The 20455-nt window shown below is 38.1% G+C and overlaps 1 protein-coding gene across 4 annotated transcripts in view; it reads right to left on the reverse strand.

Moving 5' to 3' along the window:
- LOC138744120 (ubiquitin thioesterase ZRANB1) overlaps positions 1-20455 on the reverse strand; it is a 57875-nt gene that overhangs the window by 15620 nt on the left and 21800 nt on the right. For all 4 annotated transcript variants that reach the window (XM_069899724.1, XM_069899723.1, XM_069899721.1 and 1 more), the window contains exon 4: positions 17973-18126. In XM_069899724.1, coding sequence (XP_069755825.1) covers positions 17973-18126 — 154 coding nt within the window. The remainder of the gene's footprint in view (positions 1-17972; positions 18127-20455) is intronic.

The raw sequence follows: 20455 nt of genomic DNA on the forward strand, positions 1-20455 counted from the left end.
CACATCAGGCAATATATGCATACCAGACATCAATCTAGAGAATCTCTAAACGCCTCCACACAATACTCCTCCTAGAGATACCACACTGAGACCACATAGTGTTCTAGATGCAATCTCACCAATTCTCTATAGGGTTGTGGCAAGACCTGCCTACTTTATTATATCACTTTTGCAATTAAGTATAGCATTTTATTTGAAACCTTTCAACAGGAACGGCAAGACCCAGGCAGATATTCAAGTATTTTTCTTTTGGGGGGAGGGGGGAAATGGGGGAAAAGAACAAGCTGACAGGCAATAGGTAAATACAGGTGCAAGGAGAAAAAGGAGCAAGAGGTGATAGGCAAAATGGACACTCTGAAAGGAGGATGGAAGTGAAAGGGGTGGGAAGCCAGAGGAAGGAATGTGTAGGTCTCAGGCAAGTAGGAAGAGTGAGAGAAGGAAGAAGAGGATTAGGGTCAGAGAGGCAAGAGAAAGTAGGGGGTGGGAAAAAGGGGCTACTGGTAATTGGATAAATGAATATTGATGCCACCTGTGCCAACCAAGACAGAATAGAAGGTGTTGTATAGCTTGAGAGCAGGAGGTATCGCAGATGGGAAACAGTGAGAAGCCCTCACAGAACTTCTGAAGAGAATGGTCATAAAGCTTGAGAGCAACAGGGACCACACTGGTCAGAGAGAGAGCACAAGGGCAGAAACAGTGTTTAAATGCAGTGAGACTGCACAAGATTCCGCTTTTCTAAACCAAAATGTTGAACATGCTCCAGACAGTATCCATGTCTCTTAGCTAACATTCCAGGTCAAAAGATCATTCAGCAATTTGAAAAGCAAACCACTTCTCTTTATAGATGTTGCCCTAGATATTACATAATGGGCAACACAGTTAGCGCAACGCTATTACTACACCAGCAATCCAAATTCTAATCAGGAACTGTATGTAAAGAGTTTATACATTCTTCCCATGACTACATGGTTTCCTCCCACCCTTCAAAATGAATTGTGTCAATTGGGATATTTGGGTGGAATGGGCTCGTGAGCCAGAAGGGCCTATTCCCAAGCTGTATGCCAAGTTAAATAAATACTGTTTTTCCAACATTTTGTGTTTTTATTACAGATTTATCTGCATTTTAATTCTATTTTTCTGTTATTTTATTAAAGTGGAGACTACATTTCCCCCCCCCCCACCAAATACTCCATCCAGCAACTTTTACCCAGTAATATAACCTGTCCTTGCAGACTAAGTGACCCTCACTGTTTCTCTTCACCCAACTTTGTGTTGTTCATAACAAATTTTGTGCTTTAACCCATCAGGAATCCATGATTTTAGAAGATGAGACCCAGCAATGACCTGTGAGTTACAAGCCCCTTTCACACTTGCAAGTGATCCCAGGAATTAACCGCCAATTGGCCTTTAAAGAGTCTAGTGTGAAAGCAAAATCAGCTCAACGCCAGCGCCAGATGACATCATCTCACAACAGGGATTGACAGCTTCAACCTCTAGTACAATCCCCAGTGTCAGCAGACACCAGCATTGCAATCAGGCAAATGTAAAATGGGTAATTGCATTGTGGGTTTGAAATGACCACGTTTTTGCTTCAGGAATGTGCAGGAGTACAGGAAGGTGAAGGAAGATTAAAATGAAGGTATAAATTTTGCCATGGGAAAATCACAGTGGGAGAGAGAGAAGAAATAAATAGCAATTGCAGACAATTTTTAAAAAGTGTTGGAAAATTGGTAGCGCTATAGTGCGCAATTTATAAAGACCATGGGAAGAAGCAATGATGGACATGACTTCCCAGAATGCTAAGCAGCAAAGAAACCTCTCCATAAATGCTACCTGCATGCAGCCAGGCATACAGCCCTTCTTCTGCCAAGTGGAATTATGGGAGGGCAGGTCCCCCATCGCTTCCCCCCCCCCCCCCATTGGTATTTATAAATTGTACACAATAGTGCTACCAACTTTCCCACGCTATATAAATTGTGTGCTGTCGCACTACAAACTTTCCTAAACCATATAATTTGTGCTCTATAGTGCTACCAACATGCCCCCCACTGTTTAAAAATTGTCCGCTATTGCTATTTATTGCTAGCACTTTCCCACAGTCCCTTATAAAGCTTTATATAAGTCGGCACAACAACAAAAGGGTCTCTAGGGCTCATACTGTGCTGTACATAAAGCTTAATTATGTTATAATTATGCATGATTAATTTTGTTCAAATACAAGATCATAATACATTGATCAGGATTTAGGGCAGGTCCACCATCACTCGATGCATCATAACATCACCAGTAGAAGGTAGAACAGTTCTACCCCGGGGATGGCTCCTTGCAAGTGTGAAAATGTTCAGTGTCCCAGCTAGGAGTGGTCAAATGTGAAAAGTCAAACCCCATTCCTATTCAGGGAGACTAAATGGCCAATTTAATGTGAAAGGGGCTACACAGATTGCTCACCTCAAAAATGAGGTGTACTGTTTCTGATGGTTTGCCAATGGTCATACGAATACATTATTCATTTTCCTCTTTCCTTTTTTTGAGGTGCCAAACATGCATCTACTGGCTACCCTTTGTCAAAGATAACCAAGATTTGTTAAACATGATTTACAATTCATAAAAATACAAGTTTGCTTTTTTTTTAATAACTGCATTGTTATTACAGCTCAACAATAGATTCTTGCATTTCCTGATGCTGTCAGGCTGACCAATGACAAATCCTTTCCTTTCTTGAATAGAAGTTGGATTTCAAAGGCTAATACAGTACAAATCCCTATTACCTAGAATTTAAGCAACTGGCATCCTCAAGGAAAATAAATAAAAGAATAAATAAAAGTTTAAAATTGTAAAAGTAAATATTCTCTGAAGTAACAAACCTTTGGTGAAGATGGTAGCAAATATTCAGCCAGCGGAGTGTCTTGGTTGTGCTTTGCTTGAAGCAGATGTTTAAATAAAGTTGTATTTGAATAAAATGGCATTGCTCAGGATGATGTGCTCATCGGTAGCTGGCTGTTAGTAAATGTCTTAGTAAGAGGCTCACTCCCTACTCAGTTAAAGTCTTTATCTTTATTAGTATATTAAGAGTATTAGTAAGGCTTTATCTGTAAACTTGGGAGGGCAGTTAAATATCTACCACGTTATTGTTCGTTTTTCAGATGGCTCCATGGAGATGCAATGACAGGTTAAAAGTTTTCAAATAGAACAGTAAAATTCTTAGGTTTATATGTTCATAAAAGTGATTTTTTTTTTCACTCCATTCTTTTGCCTTTTAAACTGTTTAGCTTTAAAGCAGGAATATTAATTAGGTATTGTAAGACTGAGTTTCAAGCAACCTGATAATTCGCCAATCCAGCATCTACCAATCAATTCCGTTAGGTGCCAGATATTGGTGGTTTTACTGTATATCCAATTGGAACTATACATCCGTGCCATGGTCTAACCAAACCTTCGTACAAATATGCAGAAAAACGTGATTTGTACTCCAGCTCTCTACTAGCATTAGCTTTTTTTGTATCGTCCACTTACTAATGATCTGTCTAAATTGACCTCAACTTTAGTATATCCCCAACTGTTTGTTGTTCTTCACAATACAACTACTAAGGTCCATTTTGGCAAGAAGAGATCTTTGTTGGTTCTAAATACTTAGGTTCTGTCCAAGACAGCAAGAAACTGCAGAGTTGTTAATGAAGTTCAATCCATCATGCAAACCAAATCATCAACTCCATCTGTACCTCACAATGCCTTGGGACTCACCCGCCCAGACACACACTTCCGCAAGCACCCACCACCCCCCCCCAACCCCACCAAAAGGAGGGAGGTCATACCCAGGTTTGTAAGCCCAAATATTCAAATTCAAGGAGTTTCTTTCTTGCTATCAGACTCTTAAATGGACCTCTCCCTAGTCAAAGACAGTCCCTACACCACTTAAATGTACTTTTCTCTATATCCTGCACTATATCTAAGTAACACTGTACCATGCCCATTTATTCATTATTGCACTAACTGCTGTATTTATTTGCCTGGAGAGCACACTGTTACGAGCCCAGAAGACCCCAAAACCCAGCAGCAATAGATATTCACCAAGGCAAATGGTTAAACAAGAGTTGCTTTTAATTATCCTTAAACATGAAAATAGAATCAAACTTTAACTTATCTCTATTGACTTCCTTCACCTAACTTAACCCTCTTCTAATTCTAAGCGCATGTGTATGCAATGTGTGTGTAAATTCAGAAAAGTTAGTTGGTTCACAGTTCAATCTCACTTTATTCCTCCAAGTTCACTGGTTGCAAGCAATTCTTATACTGTGCAAAGAATTTAACATTTATAAAGTTCACCAGGCTTTGAAGCTTGAAAGGTAAATGGTTATCGCTCAGGAAAGTTCTTGTAGGTTTTCAGAGAAAGATTTGTTGTTCCACGACATCCACAACTGATGTACTTCCATCAGCCACTCCAGTGTCTTGCTGACGAAATTTGCCCCTTCAGGGTTCTCCAGATGATAACCTCTTTCTTTATGGTCATCACAGAGTTCCTTTCTGTTTCTCTTATTCCAAGTGAAACATTAGACAGCCAGTCCTCTCCTCTTGCATGAACCACAAGGGCTTTGACCAGGTCATCTTCCAAAATAGGGGGCTTTCCATAAGCATGCCAGCTTGTCCTGTTCCAATTCCAGCTGCTATCTGCTGGCTATAACACTGTACAAGTGATCTCTCTCTCTCCTTCTCTCTCTCTCGCTCTCTGAGAGAAAAGCCTGTTTTACTCTCTGCTTGCAAAACCACATGGCCCTCTCAAAACAGCAAGTTCTTTTCCAGACACAGCAGCTCCAACATGCTATTTCATCTGTTGCCTTTTGTTAACAACAATCCATTAGTGAAGTCTAAAGCACTCTTCAAAAGTCTGGAGCCAGTAGATCTACCATGGGGCAGAGCTCCAGTATTTTAAATAAGATCTGTTTTAAAGTGTTTGTATGTGAACTACTCTAACAAACCTTTCCCAATTTATCTCCCAAAAAATATATATCTATATATACACACACATTCTGTCACAACACAAAAAAGTCTTCACTTCATTTCGGTTTATGTGACAATAAACAATTCAGATATTTTTGAAGTATACTATTATTTCATTTGTAATATTTTTTGCTAACAATTGAAATGTTAACTACTTTTAGCCTCTTGCACCCAATTAGAATTGGTCATAAAATAGGACAGGTGCTCTCTATTTATCTGGAAATACACAAGCCAAGTGATCATTGTCATTTCAATTTTGAATCAGTTGTCCTAAAGGAACCATGCACAAAAAAATTCTTCCCATCCCTCAAGCACTCTATCAAAAGATTTAGTAATCATATAATTTTCTGAACACAACGGATAAAGCTTGGACAAATATTTTGCTTGGAGATGATTTCAAACAAACAAGTTTTCACAACAAAATTCAAGAATTTCTACAATTACTTTCACCTCTAACAAGCTTTGACAAATTCAAATTTTATTGTTCAAATTAAACTTTCATTTTAAAATGTACCATCATGGCTTAGACGTATGTGCTCAATGTGGTAATCCACATTCAAATGTTTTAGCCATCCTTTAATACACAATGCATTTTTCAGAAAATAGAAGTCCCTTATAAAATGAGTTTTGAAAGTTTATATCTACACAAAGGCCACATGAGCAGTGTTTTCTTTCAAAGAACAAAGTTAGACAGATATGACCTGCCTTTAGCTGCTCCTTGTTAATTTATGTCTCCACCAACAAGAATTCATTTTTTTAAATTAACACTGGGTTCTAGATCAAACCCAGTTAAAGTAGTTAACTCTGGGATTAAGTGCCTCATATTAACTTCATTAATTCAGATTAAGGACCAACAGATCAGCCAAACCAAGACAATGCACTTTCAGAGATAAAATGGTCACTTTGGCCTTTGTACACAGAAATATTTCCATTATGTAATAGGTTTTTGAAAAGCTCTGCCAAATATATTAATTACATTTGCTAGATTCCCATTTTTTTTTATTTAAAATGTAGTTGTACAATGTTGATGCAAGTTGAAGAGGGCAAAATAAATCAGTTGGAGCTCAACAATGTACTCAACTGAATTGGTGATTCATTAACTGCAAACCCAAATATTTAATACAGACTAATCCTTTATTTTGAGGCCATGACCTTTCACACTTCCTCGTTATTCTTATGGCTATTTATTGAACCTAGCACCAAAGTAGCTCATTTATAAACATCTGCTCCATATAAGCAAAGGTACTTTCAATTTAAATCTCATCATATGCAGGTCAACTCCATCAGAGCTCAACACCAAGGAAGTGACTGGGTGGGCAAGCTGAGCAGGCAACAAGTCTGGGATTGGGTCTGAACGAGCACAATTGGACCCGTAAAACTTTCCCCATAGTTTTAAATCCAAAATGCTATATAGTCAGTCAATTTCAAAAATACTTCTTTCATGTTTAAAAATATGAATCCCAAAACCAGGCTGCAGCTATTTGATTTTCAAAAATAAAAAAGGTTCTGGTGCACACTATTTGAAAATGATATGCATGGGCACAATAAGGCAAACAGTCCATTTCTGTGCTGTAAAATTAAAATTTAATTCACTACTTTTGTTAAAATCTTAATATTCAGTAAATACAAATTGAAACATTAACATCTTCTCCACAATCAGCAGACCCACAGCTCCACTCACTTTACACCTAGGGCTGTGTGACTCGATATCACAGCACCATTTTTAAATTTGCGGACACTACCAGTCGGAGGCTGCATGAAAAGGGGGGGATGAGTCAGCACACAGGAGGAAGATTGAAAACTTGGCTGAATGGTGCACCAACAACTTCACCATCAATGTCACCAAAACCAAGGAGCTGATTGTAGACTTTAGAATGGGAAAACCAGAGGGATCATTGGGGGAAATCAGAGGCGGGGAGGGTGAGCAAATGTAAATTCCTTGGTGTCACCATCTAGGAGGACCTTTCCTGGACTCAATATATGAATGTCATCATGAAGAAAGCACGTCAGTGCCTCAACTTCCTCAGGAGTTTACGGAGGTTTGGTATGACACTGGGGACCCTGCAAACTTCTACAGATGTGTGGTGGAAAGTGTGCGTCTTAGCCTGATATGGGAACACCAATACTGCAGCGTAGAAATCCCTGCAAAGAGAAGTGGGCACAGCCCAATATAGAGACAAAGCTGCCACCAATGAGAACACTTCTGTCAGAGAGCAGCAGCAATTATCAAGGAGCCGCACCACCCAGGACATGCTCTGTTCTCCCTGCTGCCATCAGAAAAAGGTATAGGTACCACAAGACTTACCACCAGGTTCAGAATCATTGCTACACGTCCACCAGACTCCTGAATAATACTCAGACTCAATTAAGGACTCTTAGTTTGCACATTATTTGGTAATTATTTATATTCTGTATTGCACAGTTTTTTTTTACATTTATTTTTGTTTACATTTCACTCTTACTTATGCACCTTTTTTGAGTATTTTTTTTGTTGCACTGCCAACAAGTAGAAACTCCGCCTCGCCTGCAGGAAAAAGAATCTCAGGGTTGTATTTGATGTCATGTATGTACTCTGACAATAAATCTGAGATACGACTTTTTCTTGATTCAAATGAAATTAAGCAATTTTTTAAAAAATAAATGAATTTGCTTTTTCATTTAAACACAAATGAAACATAAATTCTGCCACATAGGACATTAACTTAAAATTTTACAAACAGCCACACCCAAATTAACTTTTATGCGACTTCCCAAAATAAAACAGTTAACCAACACTGCTGGGTCTGCACTTTGCACTGTTGTTCTGCAGGTCAATGCTTGGATTTTAGTTGACTGTAAAAGCAAGAAATTAACGAAATGAAAAACCAGTTAACCAATGCAAACAGAGAAGGTACAACTCACTCCAAGACATGCTTGATGAATTTATGCAAACTGCACAAAATGCAAGTGCCTATCATTTTATACTTTGGTTGTGTGACCTACTAATCTGCATCTGGAATATACTCAGTGACTGACTGCCCTTCCTCAATCTACCAAGGCAGTTCCATTCATTCAACAACTCATTGGTGACAAGGTGGATTGCTTATTTTGATGCATCCTAGTTGGAGACACTTTTGCCAGACAAAAACATTTTGGTACCTACTTTGTCAAGTTATGTGAAATTTTGTATAGTTTAACAAGATCACCTCTCATCAACTGAAACAGATCAACTCAGCCTGTTTAATCTTGCATTTTACAGGATGAACTCCCCACCCAAGAAATCAGTCTGATGAATTTCATTGCAGTTCCATTATCTTAAGTACCATGGCTCATTAATCATAAGTATACACAATGCTCCAGATGCAATTTCCCCAGGGCCCCATGAAACCACCTCAAGGTACCTTTACGAGCACTCAAATCCTCTGGAAATAAAGTACCATTCACCATCTTAATTGCTTGCTGAATCTGTGCATTAATTTTAATGATTCTGTAGGATACTCAGGGCCCTTCAAATACCAGAACCTTACAAATCACACAATTTTAAAAATTACCTGATTTTGTTCTACCGGAGTACCTCTACCGTTTTTGTATATTATATTCCACATATCTTGTTTATTCACACAGCACATTGAAGCCAATTTGCATCTGCACTCCACCACCCAACTTTTCATCAATCAACTAGATTAATTGCATAGGAAGTTATGGTAAAGTGCCTACCCCAAAAAAAAACATGACCTTCCCTGCCTCCTAATCTTCCATTTTTCTTTCATCCATGTGCCTGTCAAACTCTTCAATGCCCCAATTGTTCCAGCCTCCATCACCACCCTGGCAATGCATTCCAGGCACCCACCACTCCCCTCAACGTTCCTCTCTTCATTTTGTTCAGATGTCCTCTGGCACCTTGGGAAAAAGGTGCTGGCTATCTCCCTTCTCTAAGCCTTTCAATCTTGTAGACCTCCATTAAGTCACCTCTCATGCTTCTACTCTCCAAAGAGAAAAGCCCTAGTTTTGCTAACCTTGCCTCATGTTGCCTTTCCAATCCAGGCAACATCCTGGTAAATCTCCTCTGCATCCTCTCCATAGCTTTCACATCCTTCCTGTAATGAGGTGACCAGAACACAATATTCTAAGTGTGGTCTCACAAGAGATTTTTTTGATCTCCAACATTACTTCATGCTCCTGAACTCAATCCCCTGACCAATGAAGCCCAGCAAACCATCGTCCACCTTAACTATCCTCTCAACCTTTGCAGCAACCTTGCAAGTTCTATGGATTTGGTCTCCAAGGTCCCTTTGTTCTTCCACATTGTTAAGTATCCTATCATTAACCCTGTACTCTGCTTTCAAGTTTGACCTTCCAAAATGCATCACCAAATGCAGAAGGTCCCTTCATCCAAATCAAAGATAGAGTAAAAATTATTCTGCCCTTCTTACAACCTGAGGTACAGCTTCCCAACTGAAAATGGCCAACTTATTCCTACTCTGCTTTATTATTACAACCTGCGCTTTAAAACATTTAATAATCTGTGCTCTTATGTAGAATATTCTATGGAAATCCAAATTCACCACATTGGCTGGCGCCTTTTATCTGCACGACTTGTCACAAAAGCAAGAAATATCAATTTTTTCAAAATTTATTTCCCCACTATTATTTCTTGTTAACTCTGGCCAATCCAAATAATATTTTTAATTGTGGTTCTACGATTTTTCTTTATTTACCCTTCCACTGATGTCAGGCTAACTGAAGACTTTATTTAAAATTTTATAACATGAATACAATTGAGAATTACATTTAAAGAAAAATTTAAAAAAATTAAAATGATATGATTACAATATTACATCAGAAAACTACACAAAATAACCCCCCCGTTAATTGTAACACAATATTAGTAATCTAACTTAAAATTAGTCCAGCCCTCCCCCCCAAAATAAAGAGTGAAGAGTTAATAAAATTAACAATATTATATATGGAAAAAAAATACCCACTTACAAAAAAAGAGATAAAACTTAACCTAAAAAAAATTCTAACAACAAAAATTTTTTTTATCAATACTAAAATATCACGCTTAAACATATATTTAAATCAAACTTAAATGCATATATTTAGCAAACGGAGTCCACTTTAACTTATAAAAAGACATCTTATCCTGAATTGAAAAAGATATACTTTCCTTAGTCAAACAAAATTTCATCTCCAAATACCACTTATCTAAAGTTAATATATTTTTATCTTTCCAAGTAAGTGCTATACATTTCTTAGCCACGACTAAAGCTAAATAGATAAAGGAAATCTGATAATCCTCTAAACCTAAATCAATTAATGATTGCATGTTCCCTAATAAAAATATATCGGGATCTAATACAAGATGGATATTATATAAACTGTTAAAAATAGATTGAATACCTTTCCAAAACTGTTGCAATCGATCACAATGTCAGGCTAACTGGTCTGCAGTTCCCCACTCTTTTTTTTGAAAATAGAGGGGAACCATAAAGGTACCTGCTTCAGATAACAATTGAACTACTTTCCTACTAACTGTAGAACAAGTGCTTCTGTGTTGGATACTGAACAGCAAATCTCCATGTTTAAAGACAGTATATTAAAATTAGCTCAATTGATCCATCACTTCTATTCTTGGCAAATCATATATGCTCCCTTATTACAAGGCTTACCCTATTCAAGTAAGTGTCAACACATTTCCACATGCATCTCCTGAAAAATAATTAATACCACACAGAATCTAACTTATTGTTGGATTATCTCTCATTAGATATTAGTTCAGAATCAACATTGGCGGAGAAATCGAAAACTTTGTACGTGCTGACGTTAATTCAAAATGCCTCACTACAAATCTTCAAATGCAGTAACCTTACAGAGTTCATGTAAACACATCCTGAGTAGCACTGATCATTCTATTTCTATTGAAAACATTATTGCTTTGTTTGTCAGAGGGACAATTATCATTCAAGAGCTGAAATTATTTATGGGATCAGAAACCAATAAATTAAATATCATTGTTTGCAAGATGTCTTGATACAAATATTCAATGCATTATCTGCATTTTTGTCAGGTATTAAATTTTATTTTATTCTGTATATTTTCATGCATGTCGTCACACATTTGTTTACAATACTTGATGTCTCTGCATGGCTTGCCTGTTTGGGCTAATCAGTAAATACTGATGCCTCCATCAAACAGAGGCATCCAATCTCTTTTGTATAATTCACTGTGCCCTTTATCTCTGGATAAAATTGTTTCACCATTATTATAAAGAGAAAGGAAAATGAAGAATATTCTTTAAATATTCACGGTGGGATTTGGGGTCACTATCAAACCCAGGATTGTTTGCCATTGAAAAGGTGATGGTGTACCATCTTTTTGAACTCTGCACATCCATCTGACAAATTGAGGAACAACTGAGTGTGCCAGCTGGGAGGCCAAGTTACAGGTGGCTATCTTCTGATGCTTCTCCTAGGTGGTCAAAATTGATAAAAGGAGTTCCTTCTTTTGGAAGAACATTTACAAGTAGACGTCTGCATCTTGTAGATGGTAGATACTAAAGTCACAATATAAATAATCAAACAGAATTATTTCATACTGTGTGGTGTTGAAGTTATGCTCAACAAATCAAGTGGTCAGAATCCCACAACCTTTCTCTTGTGGTTGGATTTTGGAGAGTTCGAGACCAATAATTTGCTGCGTGATATCGAGCTACTGACCTGCTCTTGTATCCATAGTATCGACTCAGTGGATCATATTATTTTCATCAGTCGTTACCCACCTGTGAAACTGATATAATTGAATGCCAGACTTGTATATAGTGTGCATATGGCATTTGTATTATTGTAGTTTTAAATTATTTAAGTTGAACTGTGAAATGTTTAATATATATTTAATAACTGTCAACTATTGAGAGTTGGTTTATTAGAATGATAATTACAGTCATGTAATTACCGCGTAACGTATATTCGGGCAATGTCCGACCACATATACGTCCGTGGTCCCATAAAGTTACAAAGTGATTGCACTGCCAGGTGTATAATGGTACAGTACATATATAAACTATAATATATATGACTTGATAGTCATTATAAACACATATGTTGCTGTCTTATGTACTGTATTTTCTATTGTTACTTTAACATGAACTTTCCCCATTACAAATAAAGGTTTACTGTATAACAGTGTATGCTTTGACTGTACGCAACAGCATCCAATCTATGTATCATGCGTCTCTTGAGTGTTGTAGCGTTATCTGTGTTTACCTGGAATGGCAGGAATGACTTATGAGGAAAGATTGCACAAATTGGGATTGTACTCGATGGGAAAATCCAGAACCCGGGGCCATGGTTTGAAGATAATAGGCAAACCATTTAGGACCGAGATGAGGAGGAATTTCTTGACCCAGAGAGTGGTGAATCTGTGGAATTCATTGCCAGAGGGCAGTAGAGGCAGGTTCATTAAATATATTGAAGAGGGAATTAGACCGATTTCTTCAGTATAAGGGTATTAAAGGTTACGGAGAGAAGGCGGGGACGGGGAACTGAACTTTAAGTTCAGCCATAATCTCGTTGAATGGCGAAGCAGGCTCGAAGGGTCGAATGACCTACTCCTGCTCCTATCTTCTATGTTTCTATGTTAATTTTTCTTTTGAAAATTTTACAGGTACGCCACAGTATTCCATATGGTGTTCACACAACCTCCAAATCGCATAAAGTCCTATTTCACTGAATGTATCATGGGCATTTAAACGACATGACTGGATATGAACATGTAAATCAGGAAAACGGTAACTATCTAATTATCGACTCACTCCTTCAAGTGTGCCTGATTTAATAAGATTACAGCACATCCTTTAAGTCTTCCCTATCAATTTATCTAGCTCTGATGAGAAAGATATTCCAAGACTATGGTTCCACTTATTTTTGTGCAATTTACATAAACTTACAACCTTCAGAAATTCTAAATTCTCCAAGAGGAAATGCACTTAATATCCATCCTGTCAAGATTCTTCATGTTTCAGTCAAGCCTTCTCTCAGTCTTTCAACTCCAACAAATACAAGCCAAGATACAACGCAACCCATCCATTCCAAAAAAAGTCCTATAGACCTTCTCTGATTCTTTTTGTGGGGTCAGGGAAAAATTAATGACTTTAAAATCTGGTCTAATTATTCCTTGACACATTGATGTGCATTGCCACAGTTGGCAGCACATTGTGTATTGGCTACTACTTTCAATATGACTAAGAACAACTTTCCATCTTCAAAATTAACTGATAAATGTGCACGACAGTCCATCAACGACTGAGCAGCAGAATATTATAACAGTTAAACCATGAATTTCAACATTAGTTAACCAATAACTCAATTGAGATTATGATTAATAACAATGTGCATTTTAATTTAAATGATTACCTAAGGAATTCTGCTTAAAATAGTGATTGAATAGTGCTTCCACAAATTATTCTTTCAATTCCATAGCATTTGCATAACTAACAAATTGTAAACCAAGCAGAGTCCTGATGCACACTCTTCAACTGAAAGGTTGACTATGCACCTGCTTCCAGATGTCTGACCCATCGAGTTGCTGCAGCGGTTTGTGTTTTGCTCAGGTAAGGAGATCATTAGGCGAGAGTACCTCAAGTTCCTTTGTATGTTTCCATCAACAATGGCATAAAACAGGGTTTTGTTTTGGCTCCCATTCGGTTTGGACTATTCTTCACTTCTGTTCTTCAGGATGCCATATCAGACCTGAAGTTAAGGGTCTTACTACAAATGAGGGCTGATGGTGGGTTCCTCAACCACACAAGAATTAGAGCAAAAACAAAAGTCAGGGACATGGTGGTGCATGAGCTACAGTTCACTGATGACTGTGCACTGGTTGCCCACTCTCTTGAAGACTTACAGGAAATCACCAGTCACTTTGCCAGTGCTGTCAAGAGCTTTGGATTGACAATCAGCCTGAAAAATACAGAAGTTTTGTATCAACTGGCCACTGGCTCAAGCTAGAAGAACTAACTGTTCTCATTGAGACGAGGGTCATCAACGCTATCAACAAGTTTTTTACTTGGGCAGTATATTAACATCCTCAGCTTCTCTAGATGTATAGATTGCGTGAAGAGCCAGAAAGGCCTGCCTTGCCTTTGGTCAGCTGAAAGATAAGATTTGGCTACAGAACATCACGATGGCCACCAAATGCAAGGAGTACAGGGCCGCTTGCTATATGGATGAGAAACATAGTGCCGATATCAGAGTGATTTACATTAGCTACAACTGTAGCAGCAGCACCTACGTTCTCTGATGAAGATCACCTGGTGAGACAAGGGCTCCAATAATGACATCCTTTCTCGAGCCGGAATGCCAGCAGTTTCAACCTTGGTGATGTCAGCACAACTGCACTGGGCAGAACATGTCAAAATGACTGACAGAAGACTGCATAAGTTCATCTTGTATGCCCAACTGTCCAGTGGTACCCAAAAACAAGGAGGCCAGCGACTACAGCACAAGGATGTTCTGCACAGGAGCCTCAAGAAAGCTGAAATTCCCCTATGGGAGGATCTGGCTCAAGATCACGCACAGTGGAGGGAGACCATCAGGAAGGATGTGGACGCTGCTGAGAACAAGCTCAAGAAGCAACAGAGAAAAGGAACAGGAAGCGCTACAACAGCTTCTGCCCCTGCTGCCCCTCTAGGCCTCACCTGCCAAGTACGTGGCAAACAGTATCTGTCAAGGATCGGTACAGCTGCCCCAGGATGCACATATCAAATGCCATAAACTGACTATGGGATTGATAGCCAGAAGAAGTACCTCAAGTTACTCAGCCCCAAAGGGGCATCTAGCACGAGTTTGCATGGCAAGTAATTTGGAGATTTTTTTTTTTTTAAAAATCAGACAACAAAATACACATTCATTAGAATTTTCAGAAGTACCAGTAGTAAAATACATGGCAAGAAAAGTTCTTGGACAAAATAGCTAAAACCAAAGATGGAAATTCCAAAAGCAAAACTACTTTTTTCAATTCCTCCCGATTTCTGCATGGTGTCTAATAATTCTGAATTAAAAAGATCCAAATTAAATTAATTTGAAATATCAGTTGAGTCTCAACATTCTAATTACACTACACCATAGACAGAATTTGAAGCATATTTGAGATACTGTATATTTCAGCGTATAAGTTGACCCCATTTTTCAGCCTCATTTTAAGGGTTTTATGGTATATCGGGAGTATAAGTCGACCCAAATTTTCGGGATGCCTGAGTTGGCCTGCATACAAGTCAACTCCCAAAGATCACAATGCCCGAGACGGGCCATTGACTGGAGTATATGTCGACTCCCAAAGATCGCGCAGATTGATCTGCTGGGCATTGGCTGGAGGTGAAAAATATCAAGGAGGGTCCATCGACACAACTAAACTTGCGACGAAAGTATGAAGCAAGTTTTAAGTTGAAAGTGATAGAAATGACCACGAAAACCAACAACTACGCTGCTGCAAGGAAATTTGATGTATATGAGAAGTTGGTAAGAGATGGGAGGAAGGAAGAAGAGACTTTAAGAAAAATACCAAAAAGGCAATGTTCATTGAGGAAAAAAAAATCACTTGTCGGCCAGAGCTTGACAATTATGTTGCAGAATGGTACATGAACAGAGGCAAGATTGCTACATAGTCACCCAAAATAAAATAAGACCATTTGCACTGCAGTGGGCCAAGTCGTACCCAGACCTCTGCAATGATTTTGAGGTTACAGTCGGCTGGTGCAACTGTTTCACAAACAGGAAAAATCTGATATTACGATAAAACTACAAAAATTGCACAGACACTACCAAAAGATCTTGATCATAAAGTTGTAAGTTTTCACCAGTTTATTACACATAACCAGCAGAAACACCCGTTTGCATTGGCAAATATCAGAAACATGGACGAACCCCCCATGAATTTTGACATGATAAGCAATAGAACAGTGGAATGGAAAGGTGTGAAAACTGTGCAAACCAGAAGTGCAAGCCAATGAAAGGACCAGATTTAGCATGGCGTTGTCGTGTATAGCTGACAGGACCAAGTTAAGACCCATGGTAATCTTCAAATGCAAAATTAAACTGAAACTAACATTCCTTGCAGGTATTTTTGTACATTTTCATGAAAAAGGATGGATGGATGGATGAAAATGTTGTAAAAGTATAGACAGACAATGTGTGGAACAGGCGGCCAGGCAGTTTACACAAAGAATGGAGTTTGCTGGTCTGGGATATATTTCATAGCCACTTAACTGAGAATACTAAAAGTAGATTAGCATTATTATAATACTTAAATGGAAATTAACCCGGGTGGTTTGACGTCTATATTGCAACCTCTCGATGTCTTCTTGAACAAGCCATTCAAAGACTATGTGCACGCGGAATGGAATACATGGATGTCGAGTGCAGGAAAGTCATTTTCAAAAGGCGGGGCAATACACGTTGCATTACTTGATGTGCCGTGTTACTTCATGCTCAAAGCATGGGACAAAGTTAGAGACTGATAAAATCTTTCAAAATGTTTGGTTTATCTTGTACAATTGATGGCAGAGAAGATGATTTGTTATGGGACACTAATGACGAAGCTGAAACCGTCTCCTCAGCCATATGATGATTGTTTAAACACTGAGAGTATGGATATACTTGCTGCCAACTTTGCTTCAGACGAAATCAGTGAGAGCAATTTGAAGGGTTCTAAATGTGCTGTTGTTTTCGATAAAAATCTCACTAAAAATCTGACGCAATTGGATTTATTTTGGTTTTCAACGGTCAACTTGTACGCCGACTCAGCATGGATTGGATTTTGAGCTGAATTTAAGGTCTCAAAGTATATCCGGCGTACAAGTCTGCCCCTCTTTTTTGAGAGATTTTTTTTGGGTTTCACAACTCAACTTGTACTCCAAAATATACAGTACTTAAAAGATTACTATTGAGTAGTTCTCCTTGTCAAACTGCAACAAATCAGGAAAAAGACCTAAGCTGTAGAATGCGATTAAAGTAGGTTGTAGCGTTGTTGTTAAGTTTGCAGTTTGTGTTAGCAATGCTGATATGGGTGAAAGGTTGTGGTGGTCTCAAATATCAGCACAAATAAATCCATCAGCATTTGTTCTAAATATGATGTGGGCAACGTAACGGTAGTTACAAAATGATACGACTATCAAGTAGAGCCACAACTACAAGGGTATCAGTTTAAGATTTAGAAATTAATCACAGTCTAACCAAAGAGCAGCTTCTAAAACTTCTGCTACAGTTGGAGAGCATAGAACATGGAAGTAACTACTTTTCCAGAAAACTCTCCAAACAAAATGAGCTTTGCATCAATCACTCTGAGAATAGATTGAGATCATCCAATTCAAATTGCAGATTATATCTCAGTAGGGCTCAACTTCCGACTAAAGTCGCCAAGACATCAGAGCAGCCATCAGTCAAAAAAAATATGATTAAATAGTTCTTTGGATGCAACTACTCAGAACAAAATGAAAATACTCAACTGTTAGACGTGTAATCCGCCTGTTGTGCCCAAATCCAACCACCTCATCAGTTTTCCACATCTTACAATACTCTAAACTCCATTCCTTTCATCAAGCTAATGGTCACTGTTAATATAGTTTCAGATCCATTTTTGATCGATTCCTTCAGTTTTCATCTCTTTAGATGCAAATATTTAATGGATACAAAAGTCACTAAAATCAATGCTACTGCTGAAATTACAATATAAAAATCACTGGGGGTTTAAAGTTCTATCCCACCTGGTGGGGTAAAGCCTTGCATCTGAATGAAACAAAATTGCTCTGGATAAGTGAAATTAACAATCAGATTTCTGAGAAAATTGATACTAGCAATAATACATCTAACCTCAAGCGCGCATTCACTTATTAAAAAACATTCAACATGGAAAATGGATTTACTTTACGGGGTGCCCTCCATGGAATCAAATAACATGTTTATTAAACCATCCACATATGACCTTTTGAATATAATTGGTACCTGCAGGTAATGTAAACGTCACCAGATCAGTAAGGAAGTAACAAGCAAAGTCTCCCTTCCGTTGATGAAGTGATGCAGCTATTTCACGCCTTATCTGTTCAGTGAGTTCTGGGCATACCATTGCAGGGATGCACTTAGCAGCTTGTTGAGAAACCTAGAAATTAAAAATCACCAATTATTAAATAAACAATCAAAAAAAAAGGCATCCAAGAGGTTCCAATGGTGCAAATCAAACTCCTGTTGATATTGGAAATCTGATGCTACTAAGACTTCAGATCAATGAGATTTCATATCATATCACAGGTCATTGATTGGAATTGTAACTTGATTTCCCTCTACACACGTGCTGCTTGATCACTCTATTTCCGGTATTTTGTATTCCAAATCTCTAACTTAAAATTTGCTTTTCCCATTATGTTCTGATAAAAATGTTAACCATGAGAAATTATTAAGAAGTGAAACCTCATGTTCTATCGTTAGATTGACATCTATTCTTCCCCCACCCCCAACTAGTAACTTTTAAATGTTAAAAAATATTTATTTTTATTTGGCCCAGTACAGTAGTTTATCCACTGCAAAGGTGGAAAACTGAAAAAAAATACAAGCTTTCACTGAGGTAAACAAAGCACGTGCAGTGAGTATACAAAAGTGCTGGAGAAGCTCAGCAGGTCACGCATTATCCAGAGAAAGCACGAGACAGTCAACATTTTGGACCCGGGTCCTTCTTCAGGGGTGCCAAAAATCAGGAAGACACCCAAATAAAGGTTGGGGGAGGCGGTGGGGAAGAGGAGCACAGGCCAGCAGGTAATAGGTGGATACAGGTGGGAGAGGAAAGATGAGAAGTGATAGGGGGAAAGAGCAGAGATCAAAAGCCTCTGCTCTGTTGGTTTGTGCTCCTCCCCTGCCCCTTCTTCCCTCATCCTTCATCCTTTTATTCACATGCCTGCCCTTCTTTTGACCAAGGGCTCAGGCCCCAAATGTTGGTTATACATCTTTTCCTCTTATGGACCCACTGGGATCTGCTGAGTTTCTCCAGCACTTTTGTGTATTTACTACAATCACAGAATCTGCAGACTTTCTAGTTTCACTTCAGAGGGTTAGGAAAGTTGCCTTGTGCTTTGCTTGGATGCTGCATGACCTGTTGAGTTTCTCCAATACCTATGTGTACTGCATTAAGTTTTCACTAATGTGCTTTTGTTTTGAGTTGAGGGGGAGAGAAGTTAAAAACAACTCAATTGGCAGTACAGGTCAGCACTAGAATAGATTTGGTAGCAGTAAAAACAGTTAAACCACTGTGCCTTGCTGAGCAGCTAACATTTCAAGTTATTTTGCAACATGTACTTTAATGTAGAAATCAAAGCCGGTGTCTGTGATTCAACACATTTCTACAGCTATGTTATTTCTGCCTTCCTTCTTCAACACAGTCAAGCTGAATTACTGTATCAATGTTAGTTGCCCTGCAATAAAATGATCTGAGAGATTACTCAAATAATGACATGAAGATTAGAGAGGTTGTGGATAGTGTTGAAGGTTGTCATGGGTTACAAAAGGATATAAACAAGAGTTCGGCAGAAATGTGGCAGATGGAGTTCAATCCAGATAAATGTGAAGTGATGTATTTTGGAAGGTCAAACCCGAAAGCTGATTACAGGGTTAATGGTCAGATACTTAGTGTGGAGGAACAGGGGGAATCTTGGGGTCCAAATCCATACATCTCAAGGTTGTCATGCAGGTTGATAGCATGGTTAAGAAGGCCTATGGGATGCTGGACTTCATTAGTTGGGTTTAATTTTCAAGAGGTCATGTTGCAATTCTACAAATATGTTTTTTTTTAAATATTTTATTTAAAAATTTTCTTTTCATGTAGTAATCAAAATTGATATAATTATACAAGTTCCATTAAAAAAAGCAAGGTTACATGCATGATACCCCAACCTCCCAACACCCCCTCAAAAAATTAACATAATATAGGTATATAAACATACAAGAAAAAATAAAAGAATTTTTTAGGATTGCATAGAGAGATATTGTCTAACACAAGAATTTTTCATTACAATTCAGAGGAGAATCTAGAGGCATAGAACGGACATTATTGCAAACTAAATCCTAATATTGGACATTTGAGCACCAAATTTGCAAAAGCTGTGTATTTATTTCTCAAACTATATGTAATTTTTTTTCCAAAGGGATACAACTTTGAATTTCTCTGCAAACCATCTTGGCATACCGAAAGATGTATCAGATTTCCAAGTAACTGCAATACGTTGCCTTGCCTCCACTAACACTAATTTAACAAATTTCAATTTTTATATTGATAATTTTAATTTAGGTCTTATACTTTCAATGTTTCCTAATAAAAATAAATCCAGACTTTGCAGGAAAAGAGTTCCTTTAACTTGTTCCAAAAAATTCTGTAAATCTGCCCAAAAGAGTTTTATAGAATGCAAGAAAGTTCCTACATCTTCAACACACCCAAAACATTG

The sequence above is a fragment of the Narcine bancroftii genome, chromosome 10, assembly GCF_036971445.1.
Source record: "Narcine bancroftii isolate sNarBan1 chromosome 10, sNarBan1.hap1, whole genome shotgun sequence".
Taxonomy (NCBI): Eukaryota; Metazoa; Chordata; class Chondrichthyes; order Torpediniformes; family Narcinidae; genus Narcine; species Narcine bancroftii.